The sequence below is a fragment of the Phytophthora parasitica genome (assembly GCF_000247585.1).
Source record: "Phytophthora parasitica INRA-310 unplaced genomic scaffold supercont2.75, whole genome shotgun sequence".
Classification (NCBI taxonomy): Eukaryota; Oomycota; class Peronosporomycetes; order Peronosporales; family Peronosporaceae; genus Phytophthora; species Phytophthora nicotianae.
The window spans coordinates 35,507-47,579 of record NW_008649061.1 but is presented as its reverse complement, the minus strand read 5'-3'; the positions used below and the strand labels follow the sequence as shown (position 1 = coordinate 47,579).

The 12,073-nt window shown below is 52.5% G+C and overlaps 8 protein-coding genes across 8 annotated transcripts; all 8 read right to left on the bottom strand.

Annotated features, from left to right (window-relative positions):
• Window positions 1–3,289: 3,289 nt before the first annotated feature.
• On the bottom strand, window positions 3,290–4,687 carry PPTG_17864 (hypothetical protein; the record flags this gene model as incomplete). The annotated part of the gene is made up of 3 exons (XM_008915733.1): window positions 3,290–3,343; window positions 3,405–4,109; window positions 4,190–4,687. 3 exons carry the CDS (start codon window positions 4,685–4,687, stop codon window positions 3,290–3,292), a joined length of 1,257 nt encoding a protein of 418 aa, XP_008913981.1.
• An 837-nt stretch (window positions 4,688–5,524) lies between these two features.
• On the bottom strand, window positions 5,525–6,088 carry PPTG_17863 (hypothetical protein; the record flags this gene model as incomplete). Its single annotated transcript, XM_008915732.1, has 2 exons — window positions 5,525–5,686; window positions 5,753–6,088. 2 exons carry the CDS (start codon window positions 6,086–6,088, stop codon window positions 5,525–5,527), a joined length of 498 nt encoding a protein of 165 aa, XP_008913980.1.
• Window positions 6,089–6,115: 27 nt separating this feature from the next.
• On the bottom strand, window positions 6,116–6,751 carry PPTG_17862 (hypothetical protein; the record flags this gene model as incomplete). Its single annotated transcript, XM_008915731.1, has 3 exons — window positions 6,116–6,257; window positions 6,319–6,406; window positions 6,487–6,751. The coding sequence occupies 3 exons, from the start codon at window positions 6,749–6,751 to the stop codon at window positions 6,116–6,118; spliced, it is 495 nt and encodes a 164-aa protein (XP_008913979.1).
• Window positions 6,752–7,324: 573 nt separating this feature from the next.
• PPTG_17861 (hypothetical protein) lies at window positions 7,325–7,573 on the bottom strand (the record flags this gene model as incomplete). The annotated part of the gene is made up of 1 exon (XM_008915730.1): window positions 7,325–7,573. One exon carries the CDS (start codon window positions 7,571–7,573, stop codon window positions 7,325–7,327), a length of 249 nt encoding a protein of 82 aa, XP_008913978.1.
• A 2,255-nt stretch (window positions 7,574–9,828) lies between these two features.
• Window positions 9,829–10,038, bottom strand: PPTG_24211 (hypothetical protein; the record flags this gene model as incomplete). Its single annotated transcript, XM_008915729.1, has 1 exon — window positions 9,829–10,038. One exon carries the CDS (start codon window positions 10,036–10,038, stop codon window positions 9,829–9,831), a length of 210 nt encoding a protein of 69 aa, XP_008913977.1.
• Window positions 10,039–10,071: 33 nt separating this feature from the next.
• On the bottom strand, window positions 10,072–10,596 carry PPTG_17860 (hypothetical protein; the record flags this gene model as incomplete). Its single annotated transcript, XM_008915728.1, has 1 exon — window positions 10,072–10,596. One exon carries the CDS (start codon window positions 10,594–10,596, stop codon window positions 10,072–10,074), a length of 525 nt encoding a protein of 174 aa, XP_008913976.1.
• A 73-nt stretch (window positions 10,597–10,669) lies between these two features.
• PPTG_17859 (hypothetical protein) lies at window positions 10,670–11,303 on the bottom strand (the record flags this gene model as incomplete). Its single annotated transcript, XM_008915727.1, has 3 exons — window positions 10,670–10,885; window positions 10,974–11,044; window positions 11,108–11,303. 3 exons carry the CDS (start codon window positions 11,301–11,303, stop codon window positions 10,670–10,672), a joined length of 483 nt encoding a protein of 160 aa, XP_008913975.1.
• Window positions 11,304–11,436: 133 nt separating this feature from the next.
• On the bottom strand, window positions 11,437–12,060 carry PPTG_17858 (hypothetical protein; the record flags this gene model as incomplete). The annotated part of the gene is made up of 3 exons (XM_008915726.1): window positions 11,437–11,595; window positions 11,724–11,807; window positions 11,875–12,060. The coding sequence occupies 3 exons, from the start codon at window positions 12,058–12,060 to the stop codon at window positions 11,437–11,439; spliced, it is 429 nt and encodes a 142-aa protein (XP_008913974.1).
• Between the last annotated feature and the right edge of the window lie 13 nt (window positions 12,061–12,073).

The following is a 12,073-nucleotide window of genomic DNA, read 5'->3' as shown; positions in this document are numbered from 1 at the left end:
GGGGGGGGGGTTCAATGTTGGCGCACAATCTCCTTTACGACATCATCGATGATGATGAAGGTGGATAAAATGCATTATCGCTCCCGCGGTCCGGACCGGGACCGATTACGCATGTGCATAGCAGGCGAATTAAGTTAAGTTAAAATCCGTGTGTAGGGTAGAATAACCAGTTATCAGTCCGTCTGGTCTTCTGTGTTATGATTGGCTAACTCCAATATTGGAGCCGGCCAGCCCTCTATCGGCCATTTCCAGGCGAGAGAAGAAGAGCGATAGCGTAGCAATCCAGGTACAGATCATGGCGACAGAAGCAAGGATGTCTGTGGAGATGCAGGAGTCTATACAGAGGACGTACGCAAAGGCAAAGGAGTTAAGACCCAAGAGTACAACCCGTTCCTACGACAAGCGTCAGCAGGAGTTTCTGGAGTGGTGCACATACAAGGGTAACTCATTTAACGACTTGACTCGCTTCACTGTGACGGGTGAAAAACTACATCTCTTCCTGGAAGAATGCGTTATTGGTAAACGTAAGCGCCAGAAAAGTGCTACGAAACAAGCCGATAGGGTGGACCGCGCATCTGTTAATCTTTACGTTGCAGCCATGGTTGATCTGTGGAAACAACAAGTCCAGGCCGGAATCAATAGTTATCCTTTACCACGTAACGCTGCAGTGACATCGCTGCTAAAACTGACCCAGTTTGAAGAAGACGAGCGCAAACGAAAGAATTTTGAGGACCGAGGAGCTGATACATTACTAGATGGATATACAACAACAGAACAAATCCAGCAAATTGCTAGGTACTTTTGGGCAATGTCACGTGAGGCAGGAACGAACTTACGGAATCTTTTGGCGTTTCTCGTGAGCCACTATGCTCTAATGAGAGGTGAGTCCGCCCGGATGCTAGAATTGGCTAATTTACATTCAATTATGTTGGAGAACGAGGGCTATAGTCCGTGTCGAGCCATAGTTATGGTGATGCGTCAAGGTAAAACAAATCAAGTGGGTCGCATTGAAGTTGGTGCTTGTATGCGTAACAAGATTGTGGAGATCTGTCCCCACGGGTTGTTGGGTTTGTATTTGTTTTGGCGTTGGCATGTGGATGGAGAGGCGTTTCCTGACTTCACCTCCTCGGATCGCTGGTACCCATTGAAGCTCCTCCAAACAGGAAAAGATCCTAAGAAAACGATGTTGTACAAAGTACACAGAGAGGCTATTACAGCTGCACTTAATCATGTTGGAATCCGCAGTAAGGCTAAAGCCCATGTTGGGCGTGGGTCTGGATCTCGTATGGCAGATCTAGGTGGTGCAAGCGAATCTCAACTTCGACGTTTAGGTCGTTGGAATACTCAAGCCATGGAGAAATGCTATCTCACGTCTCTTCCACGCGAAGCTATGCGCACGCTTGCCGGCTTTGAGCCTTCTCGAGGGAATTTTTTTGTTGCACGCGCGTCTGCGGAACCTCCTAGCGTTTTACAGAGTATGATCTTTCCTCAGGTTGAGAAGTGGCAACATGCAATTAACGACGGTAAAGCTGAACAGTCCATCGCCGCCGGAAGTTTTCTAGAATTACTTCAATATCTTCGCAAGGTTATTCTACAGGATGCCGTCTTCTTACAAGATTTAACTCCACATCATCCAGTGTGGCAGCACGATATTTTTTCCTCGGACGAATTCATGAAATTCAAAGGTGAAACTCGAAAAACTATATCTACAATGGAAAATCCGGCTGATCAAAGGTTGCAAAAGGCGATGCCCATTTTGAAGGCCAAGCTGGATGGTGCACATCAAGACTTTAAAACATCTATTGATCGCGTACGTTCAACAGTCGACGCAATAGAATGGAACATCGCCGACATATTGCGCACGCTCGAACCGCTTCGAGGAGGAACCGCTATACTTCAGGTCAAGCTGGTTTCGAATCAAGCTAGCAGTGTCGCAGCATTTCCTAGTTGCAGCTCGACTGTCACATCTGAGGCTCGTAGTGATAAACCCTCAACGTCACATTATAAAATGCGTAGAGGTTTGGAGTCTGTCAAAGAGCTTTGGGAAGAATGGAGTGTGGGTTTTGACGGGGGTACACCCGTAAGAGAGCTGGAAGAACGCTACGGTACGAAGTGGTGCGACGCTGATGAAAGACGGTTTTTCAATCGCTGTAGATCTGTTCTCAACTTTGTTCAGCAATTATCTCGCGAAGACCAGCGTGATGCCTGCGTTGGGGCGGACGTAGCAACTAAGTTGGCTGTACACTACGCGGATGACACCCGCAAAACGCGAAGAAAGACGCTCAATTGGCTTTCCAAGAACATTGCTCTAATTCATGGTGAAGTGAAGAGCCGCCTGATTGCACGGATCTCGCTGGATCAAGTTGCTACCCAACGGTGGATCAGTCACCGTGGACAACCTCTGTAATCGCCAGGATCCCTTTGACTATGTGGTATCGTAAAGTGACCGTTACTGCGCGGTACCTCAGTGTGTCAGAGCGGTATTAGGTGGTACCGCGGCGTCACTTTGCGGTATTGGGCGGCACCGCTGTGTGACTGTGTGGTACCGTAGTGCGACTTTGAAAAATCTTCAGCGACTTGTTATTTGTTTTACACAACAAGTATGAAACTGAATAATGTCACGTGTTTTTGTTGTGTCATTATATGCACTTTGTTGTCGTTTAACTTGTTCACTTCGGCATGAGTGCCCTATAAAGTTGTGTGCGGTAAACGGATGCTTTGGTGGCGTTAAATTTCCCAGTAGTCAACCCTGCGATTGAATCCTCTATCGAGCTTGGCTTCTCAGCTACTATCCGCTTTGAAATCGCATCCATGTAGTGAAGAACGTAAAGCCCACAGTCTGCACAGTTTGATTGTTGTGGTTTTGTGTCGTGGACAAACGTACTACATTCAAAAGTAGTTGTTGCATCTGATTTGGCTTGATGGACTTTTGCCAAGAACCAATTGAGGATATCAAATGCGTACGCTGAACTGTGAGCCTTCCTCATTGAGTTTACATGATAAACTTTCGTGGGGCCAGCGTGCATGAAATTCTCAATTACCAAAAAGCTCCAATGATTCCCGCCAGACACAGGTAGCAGCAGGCATTGGTATGACCAATTGAATAGTGCGACCAAATCACCAAATAATCGATGATGCGTAACTGCCTTACGTGTGCGTCTAGCTCTCTCCATCAACACGTCTAGTCCTGACCCACAAGGATAAACCACCCCATTTTCCCGAGGCAAGTCGCGGTAAATGAAAAAATCCAACGCAGTTTGAGTCAATGAAGCATCTGCTTCTAAGCTGTTCAAATCTGACGGGTAGGCGTGCACAGTCCGAGAATTTCCACTGTCCTCAAGATCTGCCCAAACTAGTATAGCGTTATCTTTTGGAAAGCGTTTCCTGAAAAACCGATGTGGAACACTTGTGTCAGCTTTCTCCACATTGGCATCTTCGAAAACGCTTTCATCAGAATTGCTAGACTCGTCACTCTCCATATCTCCACCATTCGAAAATTCTGCATCGCTGTTACTGTCAACAGCAATCTCTTCACTCCTGTTCAGATCTTCATCACTGCCAGGCTCATTCCCACAATCATTGCCACCACTAGATGCATCACCACCAACTGCAGCGGTGGATACATCAGCACTAACGTCACGGGCATCTTCACTCAACAAATTTGATACTGAAGGGAGGCTACTCTGAGGAGTTACTGGAGGGATCTTTAGCCGCTTGCGTCGGTGAGCAGGTGCAACTTCATCAGGGGATGATGCTCGAACCGGGGCCTCTAGAGCTACAGATGCATCACTCACTGTCGTAGCCATCGCCAATTGATACTGTGCTGCAGGATTAACCAGGGTAATATTTGCTGGCCGGTCTCCAGTGTCTTGTAGAATCTCTTCCAGCCTCTCTTTTCCCATCCAATACAAGTTCTTCAAATGCTTTGTTGTCTTGGCCGTGTAATGTTCTCTCCCTTCATAAATACTTGCAAATATTTGACTAGTTTCTGCTGCATCACATACGTACTTCTCAAGAGATGTGTTTGCGTTGATAACGCAAGTCTGCGACTGGAGCAACGCATCTTTCGCTTCATCGTCAGAATACATGACCATTTGTGTCGCTGCACCCTTTACATGCATGGCCACTTCCGCTATAACGCTCAAAACCGACGCTCTTATTTGCGCGGGCACCATCACCGCGATTTGACCTCCCAAATATCCACTAACGCGGCCGAACGAGAAATAACTAGGTGAATATCCTTTTGGTTCGTGGCGAACGCCAACGCCGTCGTTTCCGCGTCAAACACCGCTCGCAACAGCTCTTTACGCTGCCTCTCGAAGCCTCTGAGCTGTTCGCTGACCGACAGGTCGATCGGCATGTTGGCCCTGTCTTGAGCTCCATGGACGCTGTTTTGGAGGACCTGAGGGCGTTCGACGTCAGCGCATATCATTCTAGGGTAGCGGCTACGGTCTGTGCGACCATCGCGAAAGACTGTAGGGTACTCTTCAAGAGGAAAGCCGCCGTCTGGATTCTCCAAGTAGTATTTCTGCCTTGTTTCAGGGGGGCTCTTTAAGTCAGGCATCTTTGAGAGACCTCCCTGCGCGACTACGAAGCCAGTTTTCAGCGGTCTTGTTAGCGCCAGGTTGCTCTTGAGCAGCTGGTTGTTGTGCAAACGTTGCTGCTTTCTTGGAGATGCGCTCTCCATTGTTACCTGCGTACACCCAAAAGGCTCGGTGGCAACGCATATCGGCTTGACTCCCGCGGGTGTGGTGTGTTGAGGCTTGATGGGCTCTGAAGAAAAGGATGAATACTATTGGTTAAAAGTCGAGTTGGACTGTTATTTCTCTCCAGTTCTCACGTGCGCCAAAGCCTTCAAAGACGGGGCCCCGGCCCCAGCCAAAGACAGGGACAATAACCCCTCATCATCGTTGGTTTATTACCTAAAAAAAAGGGAAAAACTATGGAGCTCGAGGTTTCGGAGCTCGAGGCTGCAAGAGAGAGTCCAAAAACCCTCAATTAGAAAAAATGAGTACAGATTATGACGAAATTGTACAGTGCTTTATTGGGTATAAAACAAATGACAAAATCAATTCGATCAAGAGCGAGAAATAAGAGTTCTAGAGCCTGCACCAGCAAGATGTAGCAAACCCAAACGCCGCAAGACGTCAAGTCACAAAAAGAATCATGGCATTTCTGGTACAGCTCGACACCCTACATTCAGTGAGCGAATCGACCTGAATAATTCTGCTTCAGCAACAATCCAAGAAGTGGGTCAACAAAACATCGCTTTTCAACCTATACTCCTTAGTCTTTCGACAGTACTGGCTCGGCAAACACAGGGTGCTGATATGTCTTTTTTGGAGGATTGTCTATCTTCCAGGACGTGGAGTTTTGCGGGAACAAGACCGTATTAGTATATACACGGTGCCACTCAACGAAGTAACAGTAATCTACAGTAATAGAAATCTGCGCCAAACTTTCAGCCCAACACAATCATTTTCTGCATCAGTGGTTTAGACACGCCTTCGATTTCCTTAAGTTTCTATTCCTCCTTCTCCAACGAATAATTCTTGTCCAACAACTGGATCATTTCCGTTATGTCGTTGTCCGCCACGTTTCCGTCGGCTTCCTGAATCTTCTCCTTCAGCTTCTCGTTTTCAAGCTCACACACTGTAGGCGTAGCTCTCCAGCCAAGTCTTCGCCTCTAAAAACTGCTCGTTCCCCGCCTCCAGATCCAGTGAAAGCAGCACCACGTCCACAAAAATTGGACCTGCAGATTCTCAGACGAGTCGTTGCCGCTCGGCATGGTCTCCACCACGGTTGCACCGTACGCCATACACTCGACCGGGTTGATCAACTTGGTGGGCTCCGTGCCGTTGAAGAAGTACGACAGAAGCTGCTGCACGTTATGGAATCGCTCCGAGTCGCCGGCCAGCTCCACCTTGTGCACCTGGTTCTTCGGCAGCTTGGCGTCGCGCAGCACCGTCTTCACGGGCTCCGTCGTCTTGCGGATGTTGTCGCCGCACTTATCCTCGAAGCGAGCATGAGTAGCGGTCGAGTTGAAGTGGATACCAGACAGCGCACGGTTCGCATGTTCGCAGCTCATCCGCAGACGACAAAAAGCACGCTGGTTCTAATCTCCAGGAGGCTTGTTCTTGAACTCCTGCGTGAAGTGGACCCCAAGGCAGTTGTCGAGGTCCTCGTCACCCTGGTGCGTGTCACTAGTAGTGTCCTGTGCCTTGAAGATGTCCTCCTCAACGGGCAGAGCACACACACTGCCGCCAGATCGAAAATCAGCACGACCCTGTGGATTTGCTAAAATGAGCTGCAGCCGACATCAACTCACAACTCGAGTATGAATGCGAAGTCGGGTTCGAGACCGATGGCACGACGGCAGGAGCAGTTGTTGATGCAGCGTCGGCGCCTGTGCAATCAGTCACAACGGTTAGTACTGGAAAAAAGAAAAGAGCGAGCAATGGGCAGTGAGACAGCATGGAGACGTACGAGTGAACCATTGATGGAAGTGCGGAGACGACGGCGACGACGAAACAAAGCCGATCACTACGTACTCGAGTACGAATTGCAGCCTGCACGACAAGATCGGCGCACACTTGGAGATGCAGAGCGCGCCTGGGTCTCCGCGGCAGGGTACGATGAGTTGTTTGCAGCCGACAGAGTCTTGGAAGACTCTGTGTTGGATGAAGGCGTGTAACGGATCGGTGGTCGTGTGGACCACAGTGTAGCCGGTCCAGATGATGATAGGATGCATGAGTGGTACGGGCCGTGTCAGTTGGACACAGGCCACACGCACGGCGACAACGGGGCGTGTGAGGGCGACGTGCGGCACGGGAGATGCCCAAATGGCATTGAAGTGCAGTACGTGCGGCCTACACACCACGGGGAATCCAGTGTGCGAAGTGCGGTGAGCGGTGAGAGCCGCTCAGTGTGAATTGTGCTCTGGAGGGCACAGACTGTGGCTTGGACGACCAGGCAGTGGATGACGCGAGAGTCACGGGAGACGACGCCGTGTGGCAAGTGCTCACGGGGAATCCGGTGCAAGCTAGAGACGGTGACGAGTTGGTGGTGTGTGCTGACGGGGAATCCAGTGCACATCGCTTGGAGTTGTTGTGAGTTAGTTCACGGGTGGAGCGCACGCGACGGAGGAGCCAACGTGTGTGTGCAGCCCCAGGACAAGCTTTGTTGATAACGTAGGTGGCATTAGCAGTTGACTAAGGCGACTTATTGGTAAATAAAGTAGGAGCGAACACAGGTGGTGTACGTTCCGGCGCAGGGTCAAGTTGACCCTGTCGGCCAGCATTGTGTATTGTTGCTTTAAGAACTGCTACGTTCTAGTGGTAGCGGACGCCGCAGCGCAGCACTGTGGAGCGACGACCCGCCCCACGGCAGGACGAGATAATTGGCCCGTTACAATATCCGTGGTGTCCTGCAGGGAACCAACGAGACTGCCCACCCACGTGATGCCCTTGGCCACCACTAACATCGGACTGATTTTCGCGTCGTCATTGGGGATGCCCACCATGATGAACGTGCCGCGCTTCTTCACCAGCGTCAAGTACGTGTTGTAAGGCATGTTAGGGGCATCAAGCTACAGTCACCTCACCAATGACTTCAGTTCCACTCGAGCACGTTGTTCCGTGCCTTCACCCATCGCGCTCGTTGCCACCGGTGCTGACGCTCGCGCTTGTGCGGCCTCGGCCACTTCGTCCGTCCCCGCCGTCTTGACTTAGTGTCGCTCACCGTCGTGGTGTCCGTGTTGTGCTCACTTGGCACGCCGAACCGTACGTGTCGTTGTTTAGGTCGCTCGTCACGCTCTTCGGGTTGTCGACGCCGTCACCGTCGTCACCAAGCCCAGCACCACTCGCTTTCTGGGTCCATACCGGCACATCCGGCTCGCCGTTTGCTCCATCGTTGCTCTCGATCGTTGCTCCACTGCTCGCCGCTCGAAGCGTTGTCTCCGTCGCCCGCGTCGCTTCCAGACGTCGTCGTGCGGCTCGAGTCAGCGGACCCGTAGCTCCAGTTGCCTCCGTCGTATCGAGGTTATCACTCGCCTCCTCCAGCCTTGATCATCTCTTCCTGGGCTTCAGGATCGAGGTTGCTGTCCTGTTCCAGTCACAATCTCCGTCGTTGCCAACTGCGCGCCCACCGAGTCCTCACCAGTCGTCTCTGCCACCGCTGGCTCACCGTGAGGTTCGTGCCTCGATAAGGCCTGCCCGTCGTCTGGTGCTCCGCTTGGCCGCTCGTCTGGAGTTGCACTCACCACGCTACCATCCTCAGTGCCCAGAGGGTCACTCGCATCCTTTGCTGCCGCGCTCGACACGCTCGCGGCGACAGACGTGCTGCCGTCCGGTGCAACTTTTGTGCCGTTCGTCACGTCGGTCACGCTTTCCGCGTCCGTAGTACTATCACGTTCGCACCACTTGCTTCACTCGCCACGCTCATCTCGTTCATCACACCGACGACGTCGTTTATAGCAGAAGCCGTCTTGTCGGCCGCAGCGCGCTGCTTGGCACGCCGTCGTCTACCAACTGCTGACGCCATTTTCACCGGTGCTCTTGACAGAGCATCTGCAACCACATTAGTACTGCCCGGTCCGTACTCCACATCAAACTCGAACTCCTGAAGTGCCAACGCCCACCGGTGCAACTTTCCAGTCAAGTTTGGGCTGGACATCAACCACTTCAACGCTGCATAATCAGTCACGATCGTGAACTTACGACCGTACAAGTTGGGTCTAAACAATTTAATGAACCACACGACTGCCAAACATTCCAGCTCAGTAATTCCATAATTCGCTTCAGTCACACTATTCACCTTGCTTGCGTAAGCCATTGGCTGCCATCCATCGCCGTGGTCTTGCATCAAGCAGGCGCCGAGCCCCACCTTGCTCGCGTCTGTTACCAATCTGAACGGCAGTGCAAAGGTCGGGTAAATGAGCAAGGGCTTAGTCGTCAAGACCGCCTTCCCGTGTTCAAAGGCTGACTGCCGTGCCGCCGTCCATTCCCAGGGTGCGTCCTTGCGTTACAGCTCCGTCATCGGCGCCGTGAGGGAGACAAACCCGTCAATGAAACGTCTATAATAGCCAGCCAAGTGTACAAACAGCTTGACCTCCACCGCGTCAACCGGCCGTGGAAATTTTTCACCACCGTCACCAATCGTTCCAGTGGCCGCACGCCATCGGAGCTGAGCTCGTGCCCCAAGTACTCAATCTTCTTTGCTGCAAACACACGCTTCTTGAGCTTGAGTGTGAGGCTCGCCGCCTCTAGACGCTCCAACATGCACGCCAACTCGAGCACATGACGCTCGATACCATCACGAGTAAAGACCACGATATCATCTAGGTAAACCAGACAAGTGAGCCACGTAAGCCCTCTCAACACGCTATTCATCATACGTTGAAAGGTCGATGGAGCGTTGGTCAACCCAAACGACATCCGTACGCACTGATACAGGTCGTGTTTTGTCATGAACAACGTCTTGACCTTGTCCTTGGCTGCAACGTGTATCTGCCAGTACCCGGCCTTCAAGTCGAGTGTCGTAAACAGCAACGCGCCGCCCATTGCCTCCAGAGTCTCGTCAATTCGTGGCAACGGGTACAAGTCCTTGTTCGTCACCTTGTTGAGCGCTCTATAATCGATACAGAAACGCACTTCGCCATCCTTCTTTCTGACGAGCACCACGGGAAACCCCAAGCGTCCTCACCTTCTTCTATGACGCCTGCCAATAATATCTTCTTTACATTATCCTCCACTATGACATCCTCCATCTGTGCAGTTCGTCGCCGCTTCATCATGATGGGTGCTGCGTCGCCCGTGTCGAGGTGGTGCTCTATATTGAGCGTAGTGGCAGGTGGATGTTCTCCGTCGTCGTCCGGTACGCTCTCAGTAGTTGCAGTACAAATTGCCGGCTTTCAGCGTCAGTCTCACCGATGTGCACGTCTTCATCGTTGGCCAAGGGCTCGTCGACATCACCCAACTCACGCAGCCAAACATGAAGTCGTTCACGTTGTAACTCTCCATTGACTTCCAATACATACATGTCCTCGTCTATCGGGATCCACGTTCCTAGTTCTCACTTCACCGGTAATCGTGTTTGTTCATCACTCGAGTTAATCGCAAGTACCCAAGCCTTGCCATTCTTCGCTCTCGTCACGGTCGCCGCCAACATCAGAGGCCCGACGTGCTGCGTTGGCACGAACAGCCCTTGCTCCCTGTCGTCTGCAGTTATCGCCACCTCCACCGGAGTCACAGCAGTGCCGTCCAACCGCGTCGTCCTGGCCATACGCACCACAGCGATCTTGGCACCTCCGGCCTTGTCAAACGTCTTGAACGGTATGACCACGCGCAGTCCACCGTCACTGTAGCGTATCTCGTTGTTGTGGAAGTCCATGGTAGAGCCATGGGTGCGCATAAAGTCCACTCCAAATAGAAATTCGTCGTTACAGCCTTTAACGATGCAAGCGTCAACACTGATCACCTCGCCAAACACGTTGTACATGTTGAAGTGCCACACTCCGACTACGTCGAGCAGGAAGCCACCAATGCTCTCCACGTAGTCCACTGGCGCCGTCGTCTCTACGCGATCTCCAAACTGCATCCAGTCAGTACCAGCCACAGTATATCTCGCTCCACTATCGAGCTTGAACTGCGTCGCACACCGTCGATGCTCATCAGAGCTGTAGGGAGTCCGTCATCGGCTCCACGTTGTCCACGCCCTTCCGTTCCGCGTCTCGGTGTTGCACCAGGCTCACCCGTGCCGGCTCACCGCCAACCTGTACGCGCGCCTCGTCACTTCGCACGACTCGTCCTACTTCGAGCTGCTCCATGGCCTCTTCTCGCTCTCGTCGACGCGCAGCTCGTCGTTCCTCGTTGATCGTCGTGAACGTCTCGTTCAGTACGACGCCGACTCTCTCTGGCTTGTTTGGTCTTCTCGCGTTTCGCCGCCTTGCGTGCCTTCATTCTCGCCAGCCGAACCTGCGCGATGCCGTCGCCTTCGCCACTCGACTCGTCCTTCGTCACGTCGACATTGTGCGTCATGCTGGTCCCTGCGCCTTCTCCAGACCAGAATCAAACGTTATCGTCGCTAGGTCGGTCATGGCTATCATCACCTCGTTGTCCTTTGTCTTTATCACCACCCGAGCACACTGCATCAGCAGCAACACGCACAAACCGCGCCATCGCCAGAGTAGGCCTCACCGTACACACATATCGTCTCGCACGCCCATCGTCCTGCTTCAGTGCGTCCGCCTTCATACACTCCATCACGGCGTCCACACCAGAGTCCACACTCATCATTTCGTCCATCTTGCCCACCATCAAAGCCACTTGCGCATTACCGACCACGCCACTTTCGCTAAGACCATTAGCATCGTGGCCTCGTCATGTTGGGGATCACCAGTCGTCACCGAACGCCGTAGCCCCCTCACTGCGTTCGCTTCTAGTTTTCCGCCGGCTTCGTCATCTTCTGGCGCTGCCTCATCCGTTCGTCGTTGCGCGTCTTGGCCTCTGCATCTGGACAGTCTCTCGCGAAGTGACCGGACTTCTTGCACGCATAACACCTCGGTTCGTTTGGACACGCCGCAGACCAATGGCCAGGCTGACCACAATTGAAGCACGGATAAGAACCCGGGCTCGCTCCCTTACCAGGTCGCGTCGTTCCACCTGCTCGTCTTTGTGGCTGTGCCTGCTTCACAGCTGCTTTCAACTTGTTTCGTGCCGGCTCACGTCGGATTCCTCGCCGCTATCATCCGTGTCGCGCTGGTCGCGCACTTTGCGCTCAGATCCCTTCGGGTTGCCGCGCTCTTGCGACTGTAGGTTGCGTGCCTGCACTCTTCTGCTCGGTCTAGGTCTCCACCCAGTACTTCCCGTTCCAAACACGCCCCAGTGGCACGTCCCACGTTCCAGAGTAATCATACCACACGCCCTGTGCGTTGGTAAAGAGCGCCACAGCGCCTGCCTCACCATCAGTTGTTGTCATCTGACTCACTCCTACCATGCCAGCCGGCAGTCCTGTGCCGCCAATTCCAGGGATTACCATCGTCTGGCCTGTCGTCCCTGCCATGGGGATCAGGTAC